At 53.1% G+C, this 22,485-nt stretch overlaps 1 protein-coding gene across 1 annotated transcript in view; it reads left to right on the top strand.

Moving 5' to 3' along the window:
• The first annotated feature begins 1,683 nt into the window (after nt 1-1,683).
• The window catches only part of LOC133339732 (ribosome-binding protein 1-like), a 30,742-nt gene continuing 9,940 nt past the window's right edge, over nt 1,684-22,485 (top strand). The window contains exons 1-4 of the mRNA XM_061547890.1: nt 1,684-2,071; nt 8,503-8,651; nt 18,793-18,981; nt 21,959-22,023. Coding sequence (XP_061403874.1) covers nt 8,599-8,651; nt 18,793-18,981; nt 21,959-22,023 — 307 coding nt within the window. The 5' untranslated portion in view covers nt 1,684-2,071; nt 8,503-8,598. The remainder of the gene's footprint in view (nt 2,072-8,502; nt 8,652-18,792; nt 18,982-21,958; nt 22,024-22,485) is intronic.

A 22,485-nucleotide genomic window follows, 5' to 3' on the forward strand; every position in this document is an offset into this window, starting at 1 on the left:
GTATGCAGGAGGGCGTGGGTTCGATCCCGACCCTGACGCCACGGTGGCTAGGAGATGTTGACTACCTCGCCCGGTATGCAGGAGGTTCGTGGGTTCGATCCCGACCCTGACATCACGGTGGCTATGAGATGTTAACTACCTCGCCTGGTATACAGGAGGGCGTGGGTTCGATCCAGACCCTGACGTGGCCACGGTGGCTAGGAGATGTTGACTACCTCGCCTGGTATGCAGGAGGTTCGTGGGTTCGATCCCGACCCTGACGCCTGCTGTATATTTGGAGTCTGCGTCTCTCTCAATCGCCCCGTGGATTCCTCCACATTTAGACTCAACGTCTCTGCACGTTCAGAGGATTTGGCCGCTGCGATAAATGTCCACACGACGACGATGATGATAAGCCGCTTGGCTGAGCTGCTATGATTCGTGATGGCCAGGTCGTTTCTAGCAAAGAAGCCAATAGCTCAGTGGGGCCTCACCTGGTACAACGAAATACATCGTTGTGTTGAAGTTGTATTTGTTATTAAGCCATTTATTTGCCTTTCCTTTGCTTTGCAATGCTCAGCCGGTAGAATGAAACAAGTTTAGTTTGTAGAACTATCGTCACACAGGCGGTAAGGATCGAATATTTACTCCACGTCTCACCGAAAGCCCCCACTCCCCGCGAGCCCCCCACTCCCCCCACTCCCCGTGAGCCCCCCACTAACCCCACTCCCCACTCCCCCCCACTCCCCGTGAGCCCCCCATTAACCCCACTCCCCGCGAGCCCCCCACTCCCCGCGAGCCCCCCACTCCCCCCACTCCCCCCCACTCCCCGTGAGCCCCCCATTAACCCCACTCCCCCCCACTCCCCGTGAGCCCCTCCACTCCCCGTGAGCCCCCCACTCCCCGTGAGCCCCTCCACTCCTCGTGAACCCCTCCACTCCCCGTGAGCCCCCCACTCCCCGCGAGCCCCCCACTCCCCGCGAGCCCCCCACTCCCCCCCACTCCCCCCACTCCCCGTGAGCCCCCCATTAACCCCACTCCCCGGGAGCCCCCCACTCCCCGCGAGCCCCCCACTCCCCCCCACTCCCCCCACTCCCCGTGAGCCCCCCATTAACCCCACTCCCCGCGAGCCCCCCACTCCCCCCACTCCCCGTGAGCCCCCCATTAACCCCACTCCCCGTGAGCCCCTCCACTCCCCGTGAGCCCCCCACTCCCCGTGAGCCCCTCCACTCCCCGTGAGCCCCCCACTCCCCGTGAGCCCCTCCACTCCCCGTGAGCCCCCCACTCCCCGTGAGCCCCTCCACTCCCCGTGAGCCCCTCCACTCCCCGTGAGCCCCCCACTCCCCGTGAGCCCCTCCACTCCCCGTGAGCCCCTCCACTCCCCGCGAGCCCCCCACTCCCCCCACTCCCCGTGAGCCCCTCCACCCAATCGCCGCAGGTGGGGGGGGCGGGCCTGTAGTGGAGGGGCGGGGCTGAGGGGGGCTGGGGGGGTACAGGGCTATGGGGGAGGGGGGAACTGTGGATGACTGGGGGCGGGGCTTGATCAGCGCGGGGCGGGGCTTGTTGTGTGCCTGTGGAGGGGGGGGGGCTGTGGGGAAGGGGGCGGGGCTGTGGAGGAGGCTGTGGAGGAGGAGTCGGGGGCTTGACGCGTGAGGGGGCGGGGCTCCCCCCATCTCGTGACCCCTGACCCGCTCCCATCGCCTATCCCGCCACCATTGACCACTCCGCGGCATTGTCTGGCGGCCGCCTGCCCTGGGCCCGCAGCCGTCCCGCGCGGAGCGAGAAGGAGAGCGAGGCGGCCGATCGCGGCTCCCCCCGGGGTCCCACCTCTCCCTCGCCTTCCTTGAGATTGCTTCCCGACCGCGGTGGCGGCTGCTGCTGCTGCGGCTGCTGCTGCGGCTGCTGCTGCGACCTCTTAGACGGCGGAGAGGTGGGGAGCAGCTCCGTGCGGCCTACCCCGGGCCTCCCCCACTACCTCCACCCCACGGGGGCGAGGCGCTAGGCTAGACCGAGGCTGTGAGGCCTTGGGGAGGTCTCTCCCCCCCCCCCACCACCACCCTCCGTGTCGCTCTCCTCACGCCAAGCAAGCGAGGTGAATAATCGCCGTGAAAAATTCGATGAGCCTCACTCTGCATCGTTATTGTCGTCGTGGCTATTGTTGTAGTGGCTATTGTTGTTGTGGTTATTGTGGCTTTGATTGGACGTTAATTGAATCTCCCGCTGCCGAACGGGGTTTGAGTTTTTGCTGAAATTGATTTGCATCGCGCGCATTGTAGCTGCGCTCAAGATTATTGTTGTTGTGATTGTGAGAGGTTGCTTAGGAATATATACATCTTTAGACTGTAGCGGCACGATGAATCCGATGAGCTATGAAGCTCTTAATCACGGATGTCCAGCCGGGGGCAGGGAGGTTAGAATGTTACAAACGGCGAACGCGTTGGAAACAACACGATAGGAGTGCAACGGTATAAACATGAGGCAAATTAAACTCGACGATTTTTTTTATTGTACCAGGTGATGCCCCACTGAGTTTATTCGCTTCTTTGTGAAAAACGACCTGGCCATCACGAATGATTGCAGCTCAGCCAAGCGTCGTGTGTACATTTATAGCAGCGGCCAAATCCTCTGAACGTGCAGAGACATTGAGTCTCACTGTGGAGGGGGAAAGCGGAAGAACCGGAGAAAAATCCACGGAGAGAGCGAGATGCAGACTCCAACAAATATACAGCAGCAGGCATCGTCAGGGTCGGGATCGAACCCACGACCTCCTGTATATCGGGAGAGGTAGTCAACATCTCTTAGCCCCACTGCGGCGTTAACCGCTGGGTTTACAATGCGGTCCAATTGATGTGGTTGGTGATGGTAACACGACGCGGTCCAACTGTGCTGGTGAGTGGTGTGAGCTGCTGCCGCTGGTTGGTAACGGCGGTGCCTACGAGAGGGCAAAACGAATGACTCCGAGCTGCCCATCGAAACAACGAGAGGGGTGTCTTGGAAGCTAGGAGTGAGTTTATACTCTTCTTTTTTTCGTTATTATTTATATATTTTTTAAACATCTGGTTATTTTGATGCAGTGGCGTTCATGGCTAAACGGACTGATCCTTGCAATAAACTCCTTTAAAAAAGTTTTTTTTAAAACAACGGGTTTATTAACAACGCTTCGTTTAACTCGCGGTCTAGAAGTGCTATAAATGGCGCCTGAGACACGCGGCCCCTGCGTTTTGTGCGAGCCGATTCCACAGTTTAGGGACCGTGGCGTTTTTGACCTACACAAATATATAAATAATAAGGCGTCCATCCAAAATGTTAATTGCTTTAAAGTCGCGAATTAATTGATGCCGATTTTGATACATTGTCACCGGATCTGTGTACTTGTGCAAAATGTTGAATTGATTGGACAACGGAAAGTGGACGCAATTTTGATTCCAAGATTTGACCACGACAAACAGAGAAATCAAGTTAAGTAAAACTGTTGAAAAAAGGTTTCTCTTTTGGGTTTGAACATCTTAACACCTCCTGTTTTATTGCCAGAAAGGGTAAAACCTATTCTTATTTTTCATAGACTGATCTGGCTGTGATGCAGATCCTTCTGCAGTGATCATGGCGAAATGTTAACTGCATCGCCTAGTATACAGGAGGTTGTGGGTTCGATTTTGACCCTGACGCCAAGGTAGCTCGGAGATGTTAACTACATCGTCTAGTATACATGAGGTTGTGGGTTCGATCCCGACCGTGACAATGCCTGCTGTATATTTGGAGTGTGCATGTTCTCCCCATGGTCATGTGGATTATTCTCCGGCTCCAGTTTTTCCCTCCACATTTATAATTAACATCACGCGCTTTGAGTATTTGGCTGCTGCTTCAAATCTCCACGTGATGATGATAATTAGCTTCTACTTTGTTGAGCTTTAATTTGTGATAGCCAGGTCGCTTCTCACAAAATATCTATATAGCTCAGTGGTGGGCCCTACACCTGGTAAAGTAAAAAAAATAGTTTCTAGTTTTAGTTGATAGGGAGGGGTAGGAACTCAGCAGCAGCCGAATGAACACATTATTACACAGCGGTGGCCTGTAGTAGAGTAGCAGTAGCAGCGTAGTCGTAGTAGCAGCGTAGTAGGAGTATCCACAAGGCTCGATTATAGCAACTCGCCACTCTGCGGGACGTCTGGTGAAAACAAACATGAGCATGCTGCAGCAGCGAGTACAAAACTCTGGTACTGCAAGATCCCACTCCTTGTCCGTCCAGTGCTCGCCGAGCTGCATTGGTTGCCGAGCGAACGCAGCATGTTTTATAGTCATCACACTCATTACACATTGCTTGCCACAGATGAACCACACGATAGCTCACTGCTCATCTCGTCAAGCAGCTATAAACCATCATTACGCGACACTCGTGCCATTGTTGCAGGCCACAGCGGCAGCTTTTGATTTCACGCGGATGAGGAAGGAGGCGTTTGCGACCAATATTATCCATAATAGACGTTTTTTGGGGTTAGATCGCGTACGTGTAAATGTGTCGTTAAATCCATCACCACCCGACAGCCAATCAGCAAGGGTTTGTCACGTGAACGAAGCAAGACAATTCATGACTAGTTCAGCTCTAACTGGTTGTGTGTTGGAGAGTAAACCCAATTCTCATACTGTGACGTTCCGCCGGTAATTACAACCAGCATCATCAGGCGAGAGCCAATGGATTTTGGCGTCTAACAAAGACTGGTCACCGCATTATCGCGCAGCGCTTTCAGCTGCGCTGCTTCTGCGGCCGTCTGGAACACTCTTCCTTTCAATATTAGGAAGCCACTGGAGCTATGCAACTTTAAAACTATCAGTCTATATTGGCAAACTCATTTCTTTAGAACTGCTGCTTGTTGTGTTTAATTTGTTGTTCCACCTCCGGTTAGCACGGTTGGCTACGTACGGTGCGAAAGAAGTTCAACACACATACACTACAATATACACTACAATGCACACTACATTATTATACACTTCACTACATACAGACACATGAGACCATGTGATTAATGGATTCACTACACGTGGCGAACGTAGAGCAGCCTCCACCGATGAATGGATGCAGTGCCAAGTAAATAATGCCGCAGTTTACTAATAGGGTTTTTCCCATTTTTTTCTGGCAACAAAACTGACACCTTTTGCAAGGAATCATGTTTACATTAACCACAATACTTGCAGTCAAATGGAAAAAAAAACAATACAGTACTCTGGTAATTTATGCATTGTCTTTGAAACTGATTGGTCCACACCAGAGACAGCTTTCTTTGGAGCCTCGTCTCATATGGTGTTCGACCAGATGACGCCAAAAGGCGCACAGTTCAAGACAACGCACTACCAGAGTAATGAGGGCTCGGGGTTAGCAGCTACATCATGGGACCTCTTTTGCCAATACCAAAATATACTAATAGGGGGTTTCCCCTTTTTTTCTGGCAACAAAACTGACACCTTTTGCAAGGAATCATGTTTACATTAACCACAATACTTGCAGTCAAATGCAAACAAAAAACAATACTCTGGTAATTTATGCATTGTCTTTGAAACTGATTGGTCCACACCATAAATTACCAGAGTATTGTTTTTTGTTTGCATTTGACTGCAAGTATTGTGGTTAATGTAAACATGATTCCTTACAAAAGGTGTCAGTTTTGTTGCCAGAAAAAAAGGGGAAAACCCTATTAGTATATTTTGGTACTGGAAAAAGTGGTCCCATGATGTAGCTGCTCACCCCGAGCCCTCATTACTCTGGTAGTGCGTTGTCTTGAACTGTGCGCCTTTTGGCGTCATCTGGTCGAACACCATATGAGACGAGGCTCCAAAGAAAGCTGTCTCTGGTGTGGACCAATCAGTTTCAAAGACAATGCATAAATTACCATAGTATTGTTTTTGGTTTGCATTTGACTGCAAGTATTGTGGTTAATGTAAACATGATTCCTTGCAAAAGGTGTCAGTTTTGTTGCCAGAAAAAAAAGGGGAAAAACCCTATTAGTATATTTTGGTACTGGCAAAAGAGGTCCCATGATGAAATGCTGCAGTTGTAGCCTTGAAAGTTAAAATAAATAACGTTTTCATAGCACGTGAGCTCTGAAGAAGGGTCCTTGCCAAAAACGTCGCCTCTGTTCCTGACAAGGCGCCGGTGTCGCCATAGGCATGGAGCCCGTTGGGAGTTTTCTCCGTTGTTTGCGCACCAGCGCCACCAACGCGCCAGCATCAACCTCGCCAGGTGATGCATTAAAACCCACGGTAATGTGTGTAGTACGATGAACTTCTTTCGCACCGTATGTAGCCGACAGTGCTAATCGGAGGTGCGGGGGAAGGACAACAAACACAACAACAACAAGCAGCTCTAAAGAAGAGTTTTCAATCTCGATTTTTTAGAAGTGCATAGCTCCAGTGGCTTCCGAATATCAGAAAGAGAAGAGTGTTCCAGACGGCCGCAGAAGCAGCGCATCTAAAAGAGATCAATGACATTGATATTTATTAATGGTAGCTGCTATAATATGCTCCACGGGGGATGTGAGTGGATCAGAGATTAGGCAGAGGTGTGATGCACGGTGGGAGACTAAGGTTATCTTCTTATTCACGAACTTGCTGTCTGAGAATTGCATTTGGGACTATACACGGCTCCTGCATCATCATCATCATCATCTCTCTCTCTCTCTCTCGAGAGAGAGAATTTAATGAGATGTACTATATACATATTTATTTAAGGCAATTCATGAACAAATGTAGGGTTTTTGTATGCCAATATAATCATCTGCGAAATTTGCTATTCACGAGCATCTCCGGAAGGTATCCCTTGCAAATAACGGGGGAATACTGTACAGCAGAATAACCGGACAGATACCGCCTCCTCCTTTACAACCACCTCTCCGTATAAACGATACAAGCATATTTTTGTACACATCCCATCAGCCACACGGCCTTCGGAGAGTGCATCGCAGCAGCAGCATTGCTTCAACACAATGAGTCAGGGCTCTGCTTGACCGATCGTGTGAATGAGAGAGAGAACGTAATTGAGAGTGTGTGATCCTAATGAGAGTGTACACAGTCGTGTCTAATGCTGTGCGGCTATAGTATCCAAGTGTGTGTGAGTGAGTGAGAGTCTGTACTCTGAGTCATGTAGCCCACATGCCCAGCCACCGCTTGTCCAAACAGCTTTTGTTCGACCGGATAGATAGGGCTAAAAACGGGTGTGGAATGGGCTAGAGAATAGATGGACTGATGTGATATGAGAGGATATGGAGCTGAGTGGACTTGCCAATGATTGTTACCAGCGGTGTCAAGATCGGCCTCTGCGTAGGAGGCTCGTGAAGGACGTTACTGGGCAGTTGAAGGCAGTCGCCCTCCAACAACAACGGAGGGCAGAGGAGCGACGCTCACAACAACAAGCAGAGTGCCGGGCGGCTAAAACTCAGCAAGTTAGCACAGTAGGGGGCACAGGTGGCACATTATCCAGCCATCTCAGTCAACCCATGGCACTTGCTGTATCTGTCCCATGACCTCCTGCGAGCAGGCATTCGACGCTTCACGTGGCCTTAACATGCACATAGCCTGGCACAGGCGCCATGGTGATGTCACCGCCACCTATTGGCGAATGGCGGTTGTTGCTTGTATAATTTACTGCACGCACAATATTCATTGTAATCTCATTGAGGCTCCATGAATCCTGCAGAGATCAGAATCGGAGTCTCTGTTTGGACAGCAGGAGGAATGCGATGAACTATGAAGCTCTTCATCACAGATGTCCAGTGTGGGGTACGGGGTCAGCAGAGTTACACGAGGGAGACTTCACTTTACACACAACGCCGGATTGCACTAAGGGCTACGTTCCTTGCGCATGAGTTTGCGCAGCAAGGGGCGATGTTTCTGCTGCTGCTTTGTGTGATCTCAACTGTGCACATAGCCTGGCACAGGTGCCGTGGCGAATGGCGGGTATTGGTTATTGGATCACAGCTGTAGCGAGCGGTGATGCAGCGGTTAGATCTATGCTGTGCTGGGAACCCGGCAGGGGACCCGAGTTCGATTCCCGCTCACGGCCAACACAAGTTACGATTATCTGAACCGGTCCTTGGCCTCCTCCCGTAGGTTGACTCGGCCTCAAATGACTACCGAGTGTGAGGTGTGTAAACATCACCACTAGGGAGACAAAGGCGGCCGGGCGTGGTGTTAGCCACCCACCCCCTTGTGTGTTGTGCCATCCTTCATAGTCGCTGCTCGCTAACAGTTCTTGCCCCAACAGTTTCTTACAGGCTCGGCGGGGATCTTTGTCTTGGTGTGGGTGAGTAACTGAGTGGGTGGGTGAGTGAGCAGGTGGGTGGGTTGGGGGATGGTGGTGGATGTGTGGGTGGGTGAGTGCGTGAGTGGTTGGGTGATGGTGTTTGGATGTGTGTGGGTGAGTGGGTAGGTGAGTGAGCAGGTGGGTAGGTGATAGTGGTGGATGTGCGTGGGTGAGTAAGCAAGTTGGTGGGTGCAGGTGGTGGTGAACGTGACGGTTGTGTGGTGTCACCGCAGGTCTGAGGAAGCACAGAGCCAGCCGTGTCCCCCCCCCCCCCAGCCAAGAGCGGGGGGGGGCTGCGGGGTTCCGTTACCCCTCCGTGCAGACCTGCCATGGAGACAGAAAGCAAGGGCACTCAACCACGAACCCCTCAAGCGGAGCTGCGGTGAGACCCTCACTCACGGCCACCGATCCACACTCACTCACCCACTCACTTGCTCACCTGCTCGCTCACCCGCCCGTTTGCTCACTCACTCGCACTCGCTCACCCGATCACTCACTCACCTGCCCGCTTGCTCACTGACTCGCTCATCTACCCACTCGCTCACACACTCACCCACCCACACACTCGCCCAATACTAATACCAATACCCACCATTCGCCACAAAGTGATGGTGACATCACCATGGCGCCTGTGCCAGGCCAGGTGCACTTTAAGGCCACGTGAAGTGCTGAAGGCTCGCTGACAGGAGGTCTCGGGACAGACGCAGGTTCCTTCTGTGCCAACTTGCTGAATTTTAGCCGCCTGGCGCTCCGCTCATTGTTGTAAGTGTCGCTCCTACCCTCCACTATTGCTGGAGGGGCCACTGCCTCCCAACTGCCCAGAAGCGTCCTTCATGAGCTTCACCCACACTACTCACCTGCCACTCTCCCACCCACACACTCACACGACTACTCACCTACTCATCCCACACACTCAAACAACTACTTGCCTGCCACTCACTGACTCACTCACCCACCCACCCACTCTTTCACTGACTCACGTACTCGCTAATTCACTCACCCACTCACCTCATTAATTCACTCACCAACAATAACAACCGCCATTCATCACTAAGTGGCGGTGACTTCACCACAACGCTTGTGCCAGGCTATATGCACCTTGAGGCCACGTGAAGTGTCGAACGCCCATTGGTAGGAGGTCGCGGGACAGACCCAGCAGGTGCCACGGGTCGACTGACTGAGACGACTGGCTGATGCACCACTTGTGCCCCCTACTGTGCCAACTTGCTGTGCTTTAGCCACCTGGCGCTCCGCTCGTTGTGAACGCCGCTCCTCCGCCCTCCGTTGTTGTTGGAGGGCGACTGCCTCCAACTGCCCAGTAGCGTCCTTTACGAGCCTCCTCCACAGAGGCCGATCTTGACACTGCTAGTACCAGTCATCTGCAAGTCCACTCAGCTCCACGTCCTCTCTCCACAACTGCCCTATCACCTCTGCTGTAGCAGACGGACAGAAAATATGGCATCTGTGCAGGACCGCCCTTTCCTGAAACCGCATTGGGGCTCCGCAAGCCTCTCTGCAGTGTGCCTAGCAATGCGATGTTGAATAATCATTGCCAGGACCTTTCCCAGCACACTGAGGCGTGAGATGCCCCCTTTAGTTGTTACAGTCTGTGCGGCTCCCCTTCTTAACGAGGGGGACCACCAGAGCATCCTTCCAGTCCTGCGGAACCCGTCCAGTGGTCCAGACCGTTGTGATGATGTAATATAGGGCAGTCTGTGCACAAACGCCACCCTCAGCATTTCGCTTGGGAGATCATCTCTAACCGGTGCTTTTCCTAGTCTCAGACTCTGGATCGCCTTTAGTACTCCACAGATGGCACCTCAGCCAGCCACTCACAGGGGGTGACTTCTTCCAATATTTGAGGCACCGCAGCCTCGGCAGGGTCATCCCCACTTTGTCTCACGTTGTTATCCAGGCTGACGGGGATGTCCCCTGTCCCAGGACCTCACAGAAATGCTCAGCAAATCTGCAAACCTGTTCCTGGGGGTCGGAGATTGGATCACCATTCTTTCCCCTAATGATGGCAATAGGTGTGGTGCTGCAGGTTACTTTTTTGATGGAATTAAAGAGCGATTTGTGATTGCGGGCCATTGAGGCAGAGTTCATTTCCTCAGCAACCCGCGACCACCACCCATATTTGCAGCGCCTCACAGGTCTCCGAACCTCCGAGCGAAGGCTGCGGTAATCTTCCTCATTCTCCGACGTGGCATGCTGTCGACGATTAGAGTGAGCCTGTTGCTTTTTAAATCCTTTATATTAAGTTCGCTTGCTTGCTTGCTTGTGTGCTTGCTTGCTTGCTTACGACCGTGCAAATCTTTCAGTCGTTTTTTAACCCACTTCCCATGATCCAATCGAGCTGACATTTTCCACACAGACTCGTCGTGCGTGACAATACATTTTCGTGAAAATTTTTTTCCAAAATTTTACACTGTTTAGGGAATTTTAAAAAAATATTTAATTACCAATTGCTTAATGCTGGCAGACAATCATCTGACCCATAGGTGGCAGCCATCTCAAGCCAGAGGACGAGAGGACTCTAGCCGCCACGCATATAAAGGATTTAGAGTGAAAAACTTTGTTTTTACGGGTTAATTTTTCTCAGCCAGCTTGAACACCTCCTCTGTCAGCCAGGGTCTCTGGGGAGGTCTGGACCGTGTACCCAAAGCAGCCATTGCATGAGCCACAGTCCTCAACCTCGCCCAATTCCCCTCGACATCAGGAGGAGTGGGGGACGATGTCAACCCCAGCCGCAAGCGATGATTAAATTCTCGCTTGCAACTTTCATCAGCTAGCTGAGACCATGTCACTAAGGGTTTGAATGAGGTCCTGGGTGTACACCTACCACTGGAGTGGAAAAATGGCAAGCGCATCTTACAGATGACAAGCCGATGGTCAGTGGGCAGATCAGCTCCACGGTAGGTCCTGGTGTCAAGGACATGGGCCCGCATCTGCTGTTCCGTCACTACGTAGTCCAGCAGATGTTCTTGCTTGGACCCGGCATGCATCCATGATGTTATGTGGATGCGTTGATGCCGGAACAACGTGTTGGTAATTACAAGCTCATGGGCTGCACAAAAATCTAGCAGCCTCCTACCCTTGTTATTGAGCTGATCTGACCCATGCCTTCCAATCACTCCAGACCAGGTGTCAGCATCATGACCAACTCGAGCATTGAAGTCACCTAACAAGATAACTCTATCCCGTGGGGCCACTTTAGCTACCACCTGTGACAGGAGGTCATAGAATCATAGAAGGCATCTGACTCATCGGCCTTGCCTGCATCCCTCCACGGATGTTCGTCTTCAGTGGGGGCATAAGTAACCACGACCACCACTCCTCGCCTCTGGTTGATAGGAAGATGAGCCCAAAGTAGCCTAAGGCTTACAGCCTCCCACACCTCACCGCCACGCTCCCACGCCCCCTTCATTCTTTTGTTCAGAAGAAGAGCCACTCCCTGTTGTTTGGCATTCTTCTGCCCCGAGAAGAGGACTGTCCACCCCTCATGGTGGCAGGAGCCAGTGCCTGTCTACCGGACCTCCTAAAAACCACAAGCGGTACTGGTCCAGCTCCCGACAAAGGAGTGGCAGCCTCTCCTCCGCAGTGAGCGTTCGAAGATTCCACGTGGCCACACGTAGTGGTGTTTTGTTGTTTCTGGAGGAGCCCCTAGGGTAACGATTCAGTCTCCTGGCTTCGCCAAATGGGGTTTGGCCAGGATACGTCATAGATGTCTGTCCCCCCTGGGCCTCCGGCACAAGCTTATTAATTAAATTTTGTCCGTCGTGGTTTAGCGGTAATTCATTGAAGGTGGAGGGGTTACCAGCCCCTCGCACCCATCCAGAGCCCCCATTTGGCCGCTGTGGTGGTCACAAACGCCATGAGGGGAAAGGCCAATCGGAATTGGCCCTCCCTCCACAGCACTGCCCACGACAGCGTTGCCCGTCCGGCACCACGAGGAGGTAGGGGGGTTGTTTTGCCGGACCAACATACACATCCACTCACTCAACTGCTCGCTAATTCACTCGCCCACTCACCTGCTCACATACTCACTAATTCACACACCCACTAACCCACTTGCTTACCCACGAACACTCCTCGCTCTCACACTCACTAATTCACACTCGCTCACACTCTCTTACCCACACACTCACTCACTCTCTCACACTCATGAATGAGGATTGCTCGTGAGCAGTGCACGTGTGTGGTTTGTACGAAACAAAGATGCTTCATCCAGAGATATCGGAGGTGCTGCCGGTTGGCACTTGGGCCCAGGTGACATTTTTATTGAGTGTATTGGGTGTGGCGGTCGCAGACTCCAGGATTCAGTTTTCTACTTGTGTCTAAAGAGCCTCAGCACCATAATCAATCAGAATGTTGTTTCACCACCGCGTGTAAATTAGAGTGGTCATGCAATTTTCATATCAGGGCTCGACGACACATTCGGTCACTGTTGAGTCGTGACGTAGCCGACATGGCGGTTGCGTGTGCAGCGTTGTAGTAGCAGCGTAGTTGTAGTAGCATAGTAGTAGGAGTATCGACAAGGCTCGAATATTGCAACTCGCTACTCTAAAAAGAGACGTCTGACAAACAAACATGAGCAAGCTGCAGCAGCAGCGAGTACAAAACTCTGACGCGTGTCATGTCCGAGTGTCCAAGATCCCACTCGCTGAGCTAGCATTGGCTTCCGGCTGCCGAACGAACGCAGCGTTATTACTATCAGGTCATCACACACACAGAGTGCAAAGGAACCACACACCTTGCTGCTGATCTCGTCACGCGACACTCCGCTCATCATGACGCGACGCTCTCCGCTCTCCGCTCATCATCACGCGACGCTCCGCTCATCATCACAGCAGCAGGAGCGGCTCTTGGCTCAGCCCATCGAACAAAGACGGTCGTCAACGCATCATCGCGTGGCGCTTTCGGATGCGCTGCTTCTGCGGCCGCCTGGAATGCTCTTCCTTCCGATGTTAGGAAGTCGTTGCAGTTATGCACTTTCAAATCCTCTCGATTGACTGTTGGCTACTTACAACGTGAAAGAAGTTCAACATAGACACACACACCTCAACCCCATCACACACAACCCCTCTTCACACCTCATGGCATTCAGCCCTGCACTCGCCTACACCACACACAGACACACACCACTACAAACTACAACACACTGCACACACACACCACACTACAAACTAAAACACACTGCACACACACACCACTACAAACTACAACACACTGCACACACACACCACCACAAACTACAACACACTGGACAGCCCACACGAACGAAGACTCAGACTCATGCAGACCCACACTGGCATCATGCTTAACACTGGCACTGCCTCAGATAATACACACGGGACAGACACGGTACACACACTGGAGAGACACGGGAGAAACACGGCACAGACACGGGAGAGACGGGACGGACACGGTACACACGAGACCGACAGAGTACGCATAGGCCAGACACAGTACACACAGGACAGACACAGTACACACAGGAGAGACACAGTACACACAGGAGAGACACAGTACACACAGGAGAGACACAGTACACGCGGGAGAGACACAGTACACACAGGAGAGACACCGTACACACGGGACAGACACAGTACACACGGGAGAGACACAGTACACGCGGGAGAGACACAGTACACGCAGGAGAGTCACAGTACACACAGGAGAGACACAGTACACACGAGAGAGACACAGTACGCACGGGACAGACACAGTACAAACTGGAGAGACACAGTACACACGGGACAGACACAGTACACACGGGAGAGACAGTACACACGGGAGAGACAGTACACACGAGAGAGACAGTACACACGAGAGACACAGTACACACGGGAGAGACACAGTACACACGGGACAGACACAGTACACGCGGGAGAGACACAGTACACACGGGAGAGACACAGTACACACAGGAGAGACACCGTACACACAGGAGAGACACAGTACACACAGGAGAGACACAGTACACACAGGAGAGACACAGTACACACAGGAGAGACACCGTACGCACGGGAGAGACACAGTACACACAGGAGACACGGGACACACGGGAGAGACACGGTACACACGGGAGAGACACAGTACATGCGGGAGAGACACAGTACAAACGGGACAGACACAGTACACACAGGAGAGACACAGTACGCACGGGACACAGTACACACGGGAGAGACAGTACACACGGGAGAGACACAGTACACACGGGACAGACACAGTACACACGGGAGACACAGTACACACGGGACAGACACAGTACACACAGGAGAGACACAGTACACACAGGAGAGACACAGTACACACAGGACGGACAGTACACGAGGTGTGGTGATACTGGAGTCTGACTTTCTCTAATGTCTGTCTGTGTCTGTGTGTGCCGCCTCCTCCCTGTGTGCGCTTGTGAGTGTGTGCGTGCGTGTGTGCGTGCGTGCGTGTGTGCGTGCGTGTGTGTGCGGTCTGTGGTCTCTAGCTGTGCTAAGCCTCAGCATTGACCCACTCCCTGCTGCTTCTCCTCTACCTCTCCTTCTTCACGTGTGTATCACTCACCTACTCACCCACCCACACACATCCACCCACTCGCACACCAACCTACTCGCACACCCACCCACTCGCACACCCACCCACTCGCACACCCACCCACTCGCACACCCACCCACTCGCACACCCACCCACTCGCACACCCACCCACTCGCACACCCACCCACTCGCACACCCACCCACTCGCACACCCACCCACTCGCACACCAACCCACTCGCACAGCCACCCACTCGCACACCCACCCACTCGCACACCCACCCACTCGCACAGCCACCCACTCGCACACCCACCCACTCGCACACCCACCCACTCGCACACCCACCCACTCGCACACCAACCCACTCGCACACCAACCCACTCGCACACCAACCCACCCACCCGCTCACCAATTCACCCACTCGCCACCACTGACCCCCACCCCAACCACTCACCCACCTCCCCCACCCACCCCATTGACCCCCCCCACTCACCTACTCATTCACCCACCCACTCACTCACTCACCCCCACCCACCCACCACTGACCCCCCCCCCAACCACCACTGACCCCCCCCCAACCACTCACCCACTTCCCCCACCCACCCCATCGACCCCCCCACTCACCTACTCATTCATCCACTTATTCACTCACTCGTGATATTCACTGACAGCGCGCACAGTGCTCACTCACTCTCTGCTCACTCACTCAGTGCTCACTCACTCAGTGCTCACTCACTCAGTGCTCACTCACTCAGTGCTCACTCACTCTCTGCTCACTCACTCAGTGCTCACTCACTCAGTGCTCACTCACTCAGTGCTCACTCACTCAGTGCTCACTCACTCAGTGCTCACTCACTCAGTGCTCACTCACTCAGTGCTCACTCACTCACTCAGTGCTCACTCACTCAGTGCTCACTCACTCACTCAGTGCTCACTCACTCACTCAGTGCTCACTCACTCACTCAGTGCTCACTCACTCACTCAGTGCTCACTCACTCACTCAGTGCTCACTCACTCACTCAGTGCTCACTCACTCACTCAGTGCTCACTCACTCACTCAGTGCTCACTCACTCAGTGCTCACTCACTCACTCAGTGCTCACTCACTCAGTGCTCACTCACTCAGTGCTCACTCACTCAGTGCTCACTCACTCACTCAGTGCTCACTCACTCAGTGCTCACTCACTCAGTGCTCACTCACTCACTCAGTGCTCACTCACTCATTCAGTGCTCACTCACTCACTCAGTGCTCACTCACTCAGTGCTCACTCACTCAGTGCTCACTATCTCACTCACTCAGTGCTCACTCACTCACTCAGTGCTCACTCACTCAGTGCTCACTCACTCACTCAGTGCTCACTCACTCACTCAGTGCTCACTCACTCACTCAGTGCTCACTCACTCAGTGCTCACTCACTCACTCAGTGCTCACTCACTCAGTGCTCACTCACTCACTCAGTGCTCACTCACTCACTCAGTGCTCACTCACTCACTCAGTGCTCACTCACTCACTCAGTGCTCACTCACTCAGTGCTCACTCACTCAGTGCTCACTCACTCAGTGCTCACTCACTCACTCAGTGCTCACTCACTCACTCAGTGCTCCCTCACTCACTCAGTGCTCACTCACTCACTCATGCTCACTCCTCACTCAGTGCTCACTCACTCGGTGCTCACTCACTCACTCAGTGCTCACTCACTCAGTGCTCACTCACTCACTCAGTGCTCACTCACTCTTCAGTGCTCACTCATTCAGTACTCACTCACTCAGTGCTCACTCATTCAGTGCTCACTCACTCAGTGCTCACTCACTCACTCAGTGCTCACTCACTCACTCAGTGCTCACTCACTCAGTGCTCACTCACTCAGTGCTCACTCACTCAGTGCTCACTCACTCAGTGCTCACTTACTCAGTGTTCACTCACTCAGTGCTCACTCACTCACTCAGTGCTCACTCACTCACTCAGTGCTCACTCACTCACTCAGTGCTCACTCACTCATGCTCACTCAGTGTTCACTCACTCACTCAGTGCTCACTCACTCAGTGCTCACTCACTCAGTGCTCACTCACTCAGTGCTCACTCACTCACTCAGTGCTCACTCACTCAGTGCTCACTCACTCAGTGCTCACTCACTCACTCAGTGCTCACTCACTCACTCAGTGCTCAATCATTCAGTGCTCACTCACTCACTCAGTGCTCACTCACTCAGATGCTCACTCACTCAGTGTTCACTCACTCAGTGCTCACTCACTCACTCAGTGCTCGCTCACTCAGTGCTCACTCACTCAGTGCTCACTCACTCACTCAGTGCTCACTCACTCACTCAGTGTTCACTCACTCACTCAGTGCTCACTCACTCAGTGCTCACTCACTCACTCAGTGCTCACTCACTCAGTGCTCCAGTGCTCACTCACTCAGTGCTCACTCACACTCAGTGCTCACTCACTCACTCAGTGCTCACTCACTCAGTGCTCACTCACTCAGTGCTCCTCACTCAGTGCTCACTCCTCAGTGCTCACTCACTCAGTGCTCACTCACTCAGTGCTCACTCACTCACTCAGTGCTCACTCACTCACTCAGTGCTCACTCACTCAGTGCTCACTCACTCAGTGCTCACTCACTCAGTGCTCACTCACTCAGTGCTCACTCACTCACTCAGTGCTCACTCAGTGCTCACTCACTCACTCAGTGCTCACTCACTCAGTGCTCACTCACTCACTCAGTGCTCACTCACTCAGTGCTCACTCACTCAGTGCTCACTCACTCAGTGCTCACTCACCAGTGCTCACTCACTCAGTGCTCACTCACTCACTCAGTGCTCACTCAGTGCTCACTCACTCACTCAGTGCTCACTCACTCAGTGCTCACTCACTCACTCAGTGCTCACTCACTCAGTGCTCACTCACTCAGTGCTCACTCACTCAGCTCACTCACTCACCCAGTGCTCACTCACTCTGCTCACTCACTCACTCAGTGCTCACTCACTCAGTGCTCACTCACTCACTCAGTACTCACTCACTCAGTGCTCACTCACTCAGTGCTCACTCAGTGCTCACTCACTCAGTGCTCACTCAGTGCTCACTCACTCACTCAGTGCTCACTCACTCACTCAGTGCTCACTCACTCACTCAGTGCTCACTCACTCAGTGCTCACTCAGTGCTCACTCAGTGCTCACTCAGTGCTCACTCGCAGTGCTCACTCACTCACTCAGTGCTCACTCACAGCACTCACTCAGTGCTCACTCAGTGCTCACTCAGTGCTCACTCACAGCACTCACAGCACTCACTCACTGCGTTTGGACCTGTATATGGGTTTATATTTACATATATCTACGTCAATATCTATGTATAATCCAGCTATGACCCGAGTTCAATTGCCGCTCATGGCCATCACCAGTGATAGCGATTATCTGAACCAGTCCTGTGGCTCCCCTAGGTCGACTCGGCCTTAAATGGGTACCTGTTTGCGGTGTGTGGTAAACATCGCCACTGGGACGGCAAAGGCGGCCGGGCGTGGTGCTGGCCACCCACCCCCTCGTGTGCCACAGTGCCGGCCATCATAGGCTCTGCTACTGCTCACTAACAGCACTTGCCCGAAAAGTCTGTTAAAGGCTATGCTTGGGATTTTTGTGTGTGGTGTCTGTGTGGTGTCTGTGTGTGTGGCGTGTGGTGTCTGTGTGGTGTCTGTGTGTGTGTGGCGTGTGGTGCGTGTGTGTGGGTACGTATGTCGGTGTGTGTGGTATGTGTGTTGTGTGTGGTATGTGTCTGTGTGTGGTGTCGGTGTCTGTGTGGTGTGTGTGCATCTGTGTGATTGTATGGTCCGTGTGTCTGTGTGGTGTCAGTGTCTTGTGTGTGTGGTGCATGTGTCTGTGTGTGTGGTGCATGTGTCTGTGTGTGTGGTGCGTATGTGATGTCTGTGTGGTGTGTGTGCATCTGGGTGTTTGTGTGGTACATGTGTGTGTGTGGTGTGGTCTGTGTGGTGTCTGTGTGTAGGGAGGCGCGGGTGGTTCTGCATCTGCTCAGGGTCCCCATCTCTCCGGGGGAGATGCAGAAGCTGGTTGGGGGCCCCGAGGGCTCCCGGGGGAGGGGGCCTGGGGAGGAGGGGTCGGCGGTGGCGTCGCCACGCAGGCAGAACGATGGACACGACGATCCCGTCAACAACGGCAACAGCAGCAGCAGCCGGTGACTTAAACACACACACACCGTATAGACACATACACGCACACAGCTCTATACACACCAATACCAATACCCGCTATTCGCCACTAAGTGGCGGTGACGTAACCACGGCGCTTGTGCCAGGCTATGTGCACGTGAAGGCCACTTGAAGTGTTGAACGCCCGCTGGCAGGAGGTCACGGGACACACCCAGATGCCATGGGTCGACTGAGATGACTCGCCGATGCTCCACCTGTGCCCCTTACTGTGCCCTTTACTGTGCCAACTTGCTGTGTTTTAGCCACCCGGCTCTCCGCTTGTTGTTGTGAGCGTCTCTTTTCTGCCCTCCGTTGTTGCTGGAGGGCGACTGCCTCCAACTGCCCAGTAGCGTCCTTCACGAGCCTCCTCCACAGGCCGATCTTGACACCGCTGGTGCCAGTCATCGGCAAGTCCACTCAGCTCCACATCATCTACTACCACATCACTCCATCTCTTCTCTAGCCTGTGCTGCGCCCATTTAGCCCCTCTATCCGACCGAACAAAAGCTGTTTAGACATGTGGTGGCTGGGCATGCGGGCTACATGACCCAACCAACGCAGCCTTGCCTGCCAGAGGAGCTCACTGATGGGACTTTGTGGAGATCTTTGAAGGATTTTTTACCTCCTAGCATAATCCGGCCTGATTAAACCCATGATGGATCTTAGGCAGGCCAGCCTAAATGTTTCTAACCGGCAAGCATGGAGAAGGGAGGGCATGACCATGGCCGAGAAGACCTGAAGCTTCGTGTGGAGCGACAGATCAGGTAGCTTCCTTAGAGGGTAACACAGCTGATGGAAAGATCATGCCGCTCAACTGATTTGGAGTGATACCTCTGCTGTCCAACCGGAGCTGGTCATGAGCACACTGCCCAGGTATGGAAAACTCTCCACTCTCCCCATCACCATTTGGGAGTTGTGGGGGTGGAGTGTTTGATGGTATAAAATACCCAGGCAGGTGCTTAGTTTTGGTGGGGCTGATGGTAAGGCCCCACCTCTTAGTGGCACGCTCCAGGTTCAGCAGCAGCGCCTCCAACTCCCCGTTTGAGTGAGCAGCAATCACCAGATCATCAGCATACGTAACATGATTGACCATTAGGAAGCCATCCCTTGACCGTACCTGGGCACTGATCAAGCCTCCCATTGTATCTGCACCAGATGGAAATTCCTCCCGTAGAGCCATCGAAGGTTACATGAATTACGTGGTCGAAATAGATATTAAATCATGTGGGAGCCAGAGGACATCCCTGTCACACTCTAAGGTGAACAGGGAATGGCTTTGACTCCTGCCCATGTAATTTTACCTGGGCCTGCCCACCATTATGAAGGTCCTTAATGATTGTGAGCAGAGAGTCAGGGACTTCGAAAGCACGAAGAACAACCCATAGCCCAGGCCTACTGATGGTATCATAGGATTTGACCTGGTCAATAAAGCAGAGATGTAGGTCCTGTTGGAATTCTCTACACTTCTGCTGTAGCAGATGGACATAAAATGTGGCATCTGTGCATGACCACCCTTTTCTGAAACCACATTGTGGTTCCGCAAGCCTCTCCTCAGCATGTCTGGCAAGGCGATGTTGAATAATCCTTCCCAGGACCTTTCCCGGCACACTGAGGAGGGAGATGCCCCTGTAGTTGTTAGTCTGTGCGGTCCCCCTTAAAGAAGGGGACCACCAGGGCATCCTTTTAATCCTGCGGAACTCGTCCAGTGGTCCAGACTGTTATTATGATGTCAAATAGGGCAGTCTGCGCTCAAAAGTCACCCTCCCTCAGCATTTCGCTTGGGAGATAATTCCTGTCCGGTGGTCTCTATACTGAGGGGCCACTTTCGCGAGCACCTGTGACAAGAGGTCATTGGCCTTGCCTGCATTCCTCCACTGATGTTGTTTTTCGGTGGGGGCATAAGTAACCACCACCACTCCTCGCCTCTGGTTGATGGGAAGAGGATCCCAAAATAGGCTGGAGCTTACAGCTTCCCACACCTCATCGCCACGCTCCCACACCCCCTTCATTCTTTTGTTCAGAAGAGCCTCTCCTTGTTGTTTATTAATTTCCTGCCCTGAGTGGAGGACTGTCCACCCCTCATGGTGACTGAAGCCAGAGCCGGTCCACCGGACCTCCTTGAATACCACAGAGATGCAGACGGTACCGGTCCAGCTATCGATCGAGGAGTGGCAGCCTCTGATCTACAGTGAGCATTCGAACATTTCACGTGGCTACCAGCAGTGGCTTTTTGTTGTCTCTGGCTAATCCCTGAGGGTAAGTATTCGGTCTCCTGGCTCCGTCAAATTGGGTTTGGCCAGGAGAAGTCACAGACGCCTGTCCCCCTGGGTCCTCGGGCACAAGCCGAGCTAGATTTTTTTCCGTGATTTTGTGGTTATTAATTTAAGTAGGAGGTGTTACCAGCCCCTTGCACCTGTCCAGAGCTCCCTTTGGCTGCTGTGGTGGCTACAAATACCATGAGAGGAATGGCCAATTGATATTGGTCCTCCCCCCATGGCACTGCTCACCACAGCACGACCGTCCGGCACCAACGAGGAGGTAGGATGTTGTTTTGCCAGTTTACACACACACATATACAACTATATACACACACCACTAGACGAAGACAAAGATCTTCCATATAGCCTAACAGATTGTTCGGGCAAGTGCTGTTAACGAGCACCTATGTAGGCCGGCACGGCACACGAGGGGGGGGATGGCCAACACCACGCCCGGCCGCCTTTGTGTCCCCTTGTGTCGATGTTTACACAACACACCAGTTATTGATTTGAGGCTGAGTCGACCTAGGGAAGGAGGCTCAGGACCAGTTTAGGTAATTGTCGTTGGTGGCCGTGAGAAGGAATCCAATTCGAGTCACTGGGTTCATAGCGCAGCATGCTAACCACTGCACTACCACTCCCCATAGATTGTATATATATACACACTCACTGGCTCACTCACAGCTGAGTGTGTGTGCCTATTCAGGGAGGCGGAGTCTGTCTTGGCTGTGGAGGAGTCTGAACTGAGAGATGGACATGAATTTAACACAGGTGAGGTTTCACGTACACATGCTCGCTCACTCACACGGTCGCTCGCACATGCACACTCACTCATTCGCACACACTCACTTGCTCACTTACACACTCACACTCACTCACACACGCACACTCACACTCACTCGCACGCTCACGCATGCACACTCGCTCGCGCACTCACTCACGCACTCACTCGTGCACTCACTCGCGCACTCACTCGCGCACACTCACACACTCACTCGCACACTCAAAACACTCACTTGCTCACTTACACACTCACCACTCGCTCGCACACGCACACTCACACTCACTCGCACGCTCACGCATGCACACTCGCTCGCGCACTCACTCGCGCACTCACTCGTGCACTCACTCGCGCACTCACTCGCGCACTCACTCGCGCACTCACTCGCGCACTCACTCGCGCACTCACTCACACACTCACTCGCACACTCAAAAACTCACTTGCTCACTTAC

This window comes from Lethenteron reissneri, unplaced genomic scaffold, assembly GCF_015708825.2.
Source record: "Lethenteron reissneri isolate LAM-NWPU_2019-01 unplaced genomic scaffold, ASM1570882v1 scaffold_214, whole genome shotgun sequence".
Lineage (NCBI taxonomy): Eukaryota > Metazoa > Chordata > Hyperoartia > Petromyzontiformes > Petromyzontidae > Lethenteron > Lethenteron reissneri.